This window comes from Helianthus annuus, chromosome 4, assembly GCF_002127325.2.
Source record: "Helianthus annuus cultivar XRQ/B chromosome 4, HanXRQr2.0-SUNRISE, whole genome shotgun sequence".
Classification (NCBI taxonomy): domain Eukaryota; kingdom Viridiplantae; phylum Streptophyta; class Magnoliopsida; order Asterales; family Asteraceae; genus Helianthus; species Helianthus annuus.
This window is the reverse complement of record NC_035436.2, coordinates 43,663,502-43,669,766: the sequence shown is the minus strand read 5'-3', so window position 1 is coordinate 43,669,766 and position 6,265 is coordinate 43,663,502. Positions and strand designations below refer to the sequence as shown.

At 37.2% G+C, this 6,265-nt stretch overlaps 1 protein-coding gene across 6 annotated transcripts; it reads left to right on the top strand.

Annotated features, from left to right (window-relative positions):
* The first annotated feature begins 1,424 nt into the window (after nucleotides 1-1,424).
* On the top strand, nucleotides 1,425-4,860 carry LOC110936219 (eukaryotic translation initiation factor 3 subunit B). 6 transcript variants are annotated; one of them, XM_035989635.1, is made up of 5 exons: nucleotides 1,425-3,351; nucleotides 3,436-3,560; nucleotides 4,222-4,255; nucleotides 4,352-4,406; nucleotides 4,544-4,768. In XM_035989635.1, the coding sequence occupies exons 1-4, from the start codon at nucleotides 3,253-3,255 to the stop codon at nucleotides 4,358-4,360; spliced, it is 267 nt and encodes an 88-aa protein (XP_035845528.1). In that variant the 5' UTR covers nucleotides 1,425-3,252; the 3' UTR covers nucleotides 4,361-4,406; nucleotides 4,544-4,768. The 6 variants fall into 6 exon arrangements, 5 of the variants coding, with proteins under 5 accessions (XP_035845528.1, XP_035845529.1, XP_022034257.1 ...); XM_035989636.1 differs by having other exon boundaries at nucleotides 4,539-4,768; XR_004891814.1 differs by having other exon boundaries at nucleotides 1,429-3,351; nucleotides 3,731-4,255.
* The last annotated feature ends 1,405 nt before the right edge of the window (nucleotides 4,861-6,265 follow it).

The following is a 6,265-nucleotide window of genomic DNA, read 5'->3' as shown; positions in this document are numbered from 1 at the left end:
ACACTTCATCCATATCATCTTCACCTGAACTTGAGCTTTCTTCATTCGAACTTCCACTACAACCAGAATTGTCTTCGTCTTCTGAAGATTCTCCACCGCATGCGTGTTTTAGATCCTTGATAACCTCAGCAAAACAAGCTGTTCCACCCTGATCACCGTTACCGAGTTGAATCGACCAGTCACAACCTTCCTCAACTTGTACCACAAGAGCTCGATTGTTGTTTGATGGTCCTGCTTGATGTGCATTGTTCACAGGTATCAAGGCACGCTCATTATTTCTGGCTTGATTCTGATTGGATTGATTGTCTTGATTTCTGAAAGGATTCTACTTCCCATGTTGAGCTGGCTTAGTACATTCCCGTTTGAAGTGACATCGTTCACCACAGTTGAAACACTTGACCGCTTGCTTATCGAACCCATACTTGGTGTCCTTCTTGCTTTTCAAGTTTGTTCTACCGGTTATTTCCATGTAGTCTTTTGCCTGTCTTACAGCAATAGCAAATGCCCACTGGATATCCACCAAATCCGTTTCAACCTTATCTATTTGCTGATCATCTTCCTGAGATAAATTGATGTTTCCAATTTGCCCCGCTACTAACCCACAGTACGCGCTCACCAAAGTGTTTAACAGCTCCATGTGTTCTTTTGCCACCTCGACACTCACTTTTGAGAAACTAGAAGTGTCTAGCTGAATTGTGCTTGGATTAGTTGATTGCCTAGCATTGACTGTTGATGAAGTGTTTCCATAACAAGCTTGTTGTTGACCGTTGTAGTTTGGATTAGGAAATGATGGTACTCCAGTAGACCGATAGTTTTGCTCTAAGACAGCAGGTTGTGGTGTTCCAAACAGATTGGTGTTTGAGACAAAAGTCGTTTTGTAGCTGAGCATGTTGAGTATGTCTTGCAACAGTGCTAATACTTCCACAATTTCCATAATACATCTCAGGAGGCACCGGAACTCTTTTTGCCTTCCTGATTTCTTCTTGATTTTTATTCTCCGACAGTTGAATGAAATCATAGATGTTGTTGGTTGTAGCCAAAGTGTCGTTATACTTTAAAATATCCAAGAATCTGTTCCATTGAAGTGGCCATCACTACTACAAAATGGAGTATTAGACGGTGTTGAAGTTTTATTTTAGACGGGGTTAAAGCAATAACACCGTCTTAAAATCAATATCCATATGACCATTGTGCTATTTTGATTAAAATATTCAAGAAAATTTAAAAAAAAACCCGTCTAATGGTTAAACACCGTCTTATACTATTTTATGCAACCTTTAGACGGTGTTATCTTGAACACCGTCTTATAAAATTCAAAAAAAAACCCCGTCTAATGGTTAAACACCGTCTTATACTATTTTATGCAACCTTTAGACGGTGTTGTCTTGAACACCGTCTTATAAATATCCCACTTTGATTAAAATACATCCCGGCGGCAAATTTCCCTCCATTGAGTGCTTTCATTCTCCTCAAATCTCCTAAAATCTACCTTTCCCCCAAATCTCCTAAATATAATTCTCCCCCAAATCTTTCAAAGGCCATTCATCTTCACCACAAAGAACCACCGTCTTCACTTGTGACCGTCTGCCACTGCTGGAAACGAACCGCCATTGACGACTCTTCTTGAATCTGGGCTTGTGTCGAACCGTCTTCAATGAGCATGTGTCGAATCTGCGTGAATCTGGTCTTGTTTCGAATCCGACGTTAGGGTTTCCATCAGATTTCTATTCACCACCAAGGGTTTCCACTATAAATGCTACCATTCATCAACCCCCCACTCTACAATCTTCCTTCTTCTTTACATAACCAGGGAGTTTTAACTTCATTTTTTTTATTTACATAGAGTTATGGTGTTCTCTCTGGTCGAATCTTATTGTTATTTTTTATATTTAAGTTGTTTACATGATTTTTTTGTTAAATTATCCTCCTGCATTTCAATTTTGGCTTTAGTTACATTGTCCTACGTGTCATTATTAGTATTCATGTTATATATTCATTGTTGTCATGAGCTTAATGTATATATTTAATGGAAACAGTGAGTTTATTAGCAAACGTTTTAGTTTATATGATATATATCTTAAATCGGCATTTTCTCTTTTATGATATTTAGATAGTGGTGTTTGGAAACAGATTTTTGATAGTTAATGGTCTAAAAGTTTAGCATTTTAGATTATTGATAAATCTATTATGTCCTGCAAGAGTTCAGATTTTAAAATTAGATTATCTTGAATAAAGATTTTTTTTGGAACTGATGTTTCTTGTCTTGTTTGTATATGTTCTTGGACAACATTTAATGTGATTCTTTTGGCTCTTTGTAATTATGTAATTAAGATGTGGTTCTTTGCTGATTTTAGAATCGAGAATACTATGTAGCTGTAAGGAAGAGAAATTTGAGTTTTGTGTGAAGTCATCTTGAAATGTTAGAAGCAAAACTAGGAGAAGAGTTAAGTCACTTGAAGACGCTGGGATGTGAAGAAAATTAAAAACTAAGCAAAACTAGGAGAAGAGTTAAGACATACGAAGATGCTGGGATGTGAAGAAAATAAAAAACTAAAGATGTCATTATGAAGTGCTATGTATGAATGTTTTGTGGGGTTTTGACATTTCTTTTTAGAAATTTTGCATTAGGAATTTTCAGCACCACTTGATAATACATTGTAGGAGGATGTGCTTTAGAAGAAAACTGAAGTGCTTGATGTTATATTTTTTGCTGTTAATTTAATTGCAGAAAAGATATAAGGAAATTAAAAAAATCGGGTTAAATGGGTGGTATTCGGGTTAACCTGTGAATATTCGGGTCGTGTTTGGGTTCATATGTCTTATATTATTTTCGGGTTCGGGTAAAATTTTCGGGTTCAGGTCGGGTTGGACCTGTCAACCCCCGAACCCGACCCGTTAAGCACCCCTAGACTGAAGGTTGATCCTGTTTGCAAACGCCCTGTAAATTATACATGTTTTTTTTTATTTTATTGTTTTCTTGTTTGAGGTATTCTCATTTGAACAATACTCAAAAGTGGAATTTGTTTTCCCTTCTTATTGCAGTTTTGGACTGAAGTTTTGTGCAGTGGTCGCCGTTAGGGAGCTACTTAGCAACTGTACATAAACAGGGTGCTGTTGTGTGGGGTGGTGCTTCTAGTTTTAATCAACTAATGCGATATGTTCATCCACATGTTCTTATGATCATGGTTTTCTTATTTCCAGTAATTAGTTTTTTAATTATTCTTTAGATTATTTGCATATGATCCTGAAACTATGCTCTTAACTATAAGTCAACTTATTGACTTCTCTCCTGGTGAGAAATATTTGGCTAATTGCAGCAGTCATGAACCAAGCAACCCTCGCGACACTCATGTGAGAACACCATTCTTTTATCCATTTTTTAGGGATTATTATAATATTTATTCGTTAACGACTGTATGATTCGCTAATGATCAGAGAGTAGTGCTTAACATATTTGATGTGAGAACTGGAAAAATAATGAAAGGTTTCAACGAAAGGGCAGATGAGTTTGCGTTTGGAGAAACCGGCGGTTTCACTGGGGTTTCTTGGCCTGTTTTCAGGTAATAAATTAGTACGATTAAGCTAATTCTTTTTGCATACATGTGTTGAGATGACACACTACCAAACATCTTTTACAATCCCTTTTATTATAGATGATTCAGTATGTCTCACAGAAAATTCCGATCCCTGAATCATATTCGATAAATATAACAATGAGAATTATATGCAGTTTTCATGGAGGCCTCGGCCGCCATCCTTGTTGTGTCCCGAGAAGGAGGAAGAAACATTGAAGAATCTTAAAAAATACAGTGGAAAGTATGAGATTGAGGATCAAGACATATCAGTTCTGACCGGACCCGTTCCGACCCAAACCCGTTTCAACCCGAACCAAAAACAACCTTTTTTTTTATAATTGACTCGTTTTGACTCGAACCCGTTTGACCCGAACACATTTTGACCCATGTCCTGACCCAACCCAACCCGTTTGCCAAGTTTAAGTGGAGCCCTTGTGTACATTAACTATCACGCTCTTGTTTATAAGTGTCAGTTGAGCCGTTGCATATCTGGCAGATCATATGGCTCACATATCCACATTTTATGGGAAAAACCATATAGATCTCTGTTTTTCTATATCATTGTATGTTGTATGTGATAAGCTTGCTTTTTTAATAGTCATATCTATGTTTTTTTTTTTCATGTTGGGTGTAACTTTGGGCGAAGCTATGCGAAAGAGAAGTTGAGTCTGGAAAGCCAGGTAAAACTAGTCGTTAGTATGTTAACTTCTTGATTTTTGAAGCATTAAATGCAAGATTGATTGTATAAAGTATCTGATGATTTTTTATTCGTGCAGATCTACTGAAATGCTGTTGATTTTTAGTCCTAAACGACTTTATATTACTGTACAGGTATCCTGTTTACTGTGATTCTGCTATTAGGTCTCAAACTATTACGTCGTATGCCACTTTATCGTTTTGAAGCATTTGTATTTTTATTAAATACAAGATTGATTGTATAAAGTATCTGATGATTTTTTTTAGTGCAGGCCTGCTGGAATATTGTTGATTTCATAACATGTTGACAGTTCATAGGGGCACATTTATCTATCTATCTATCTAGGGCGTGACCCGACCCGAGCGCACGATGAACATTTGGGTAAGTATCTGATGAAGAAGCGGATGATGACACGGATATGACGTACAATTATTACATTTTATATGTTAGGTAGTTTTATGACGTGTTTGTGAATTGTGACGTTTGTGACGTTTATGCTTATGTTTTTTTGAAAAGCAACCATTTATGCTTAGGTTTATGCTTATTAGTTTATGTTTATTTAGTTTTTGTGTGTCGTGAACCGGAAATTGGCAGTTTTGTATTGAAAAAACAAGAAAAACGAAAAAAAAACGTTTTTTAAACATCAGCGACGACATGGAAATAGTGACGATTGCGACGACAGGATAACAGCGACGATTTATATCATAATATCAAAAGACGGTGTTCATCAAGTTTAATATGGGGATCAAATTGAATACCAAAAGACGGTGTTCATCAAGTTTAAGCCGGTGTTCAAATTGAATACCAAAAGACGGTGTTTATCAAGTTTAAGCCGGTGTTCAAATTGAACACCGTCTAATAAGACTTGATTTTAAACCAGTGTGCTTTAAGACGGTGTTGAAAACACCGTCTTAAAACCCATATCACACCGTCTAAAGCTCTGTTTTGTAGTAGTGCATGCATCGGCAAACTTTGTAACAACCTCTTCTGGAGTTAATGTTACCCCATAACTACCCAACTCACTCAGCAGATGATAAAATCGACTTGTCATATCTCCCAGCGACTCCTTTTCCATACACATGAATCCGTCGAATTCCTTTTTGAGCAAATCATGTCTCAGTTTGCGTGACACCGCATTTCCTTAACCTCACACCTTTAACGCATCCCATAAACCCTTTGTCGTTTTGAAGCTCACAAACTAAAGATAAATATCTTTGTTTAAGGCTTGAGTTAGAATTGAGAACGCTTTCTTTTCTAAATCATATGCCTTCTTCTCATCGGCAGTAAAATCCGCAAATGACGTGGGACTTGAACTAGCTTCTTCAAGTGCTTGATCAAATTCGGACTTGAACCACAACTCCGTGTTTTGCCTAAGAATGTACGAATGAAATCTATCCTGCCATCCGGGATACTCGTTCGTATGCATGAGCTTTGGTGGATGATTGTTACTTCCAGATTCATTCTCGCCCAAAAGAAGACTTTGAATACTTTGATTCTAATTTTCAACAAACGCCCATTGATTTACCGTAATCATACCCGCTTGTGTTGGAATAGATGAGGACGAGGGTGTGGGTGACTGAACCCATGAAGGTGATAAACCCTTTTGCGTATACGTGTTATCTGTGTTCGCATAAGGAGTTCAACCCCAAAGGTGTGTACTCATAGTTGATTGAAAAGAACCAACTTAAAACCAAACGGTGAACCTTCTATGAAAGAAATAATATCCATGAAATATAACAACCCACGAATAACTTTCCCAGCCCAAGTTTTAAAGCCAACGAAACAATCTGGCCCACGAAGAATAATGGCCCAGACGAAGAATCAATATTTCGTGAAGTATATGTTTCGTGAAAAAGAATGATTGTTAAACCCAACCGACGAAGAATAAGCCCAACCAAGAATAAGCCCAACAAAAAATTGTTTCTCAACCCAATTGTTTGTTTCTCAGCCAACCCAACGTACTAAAGCCCAAGAAACATGTATTTCGTGAGAA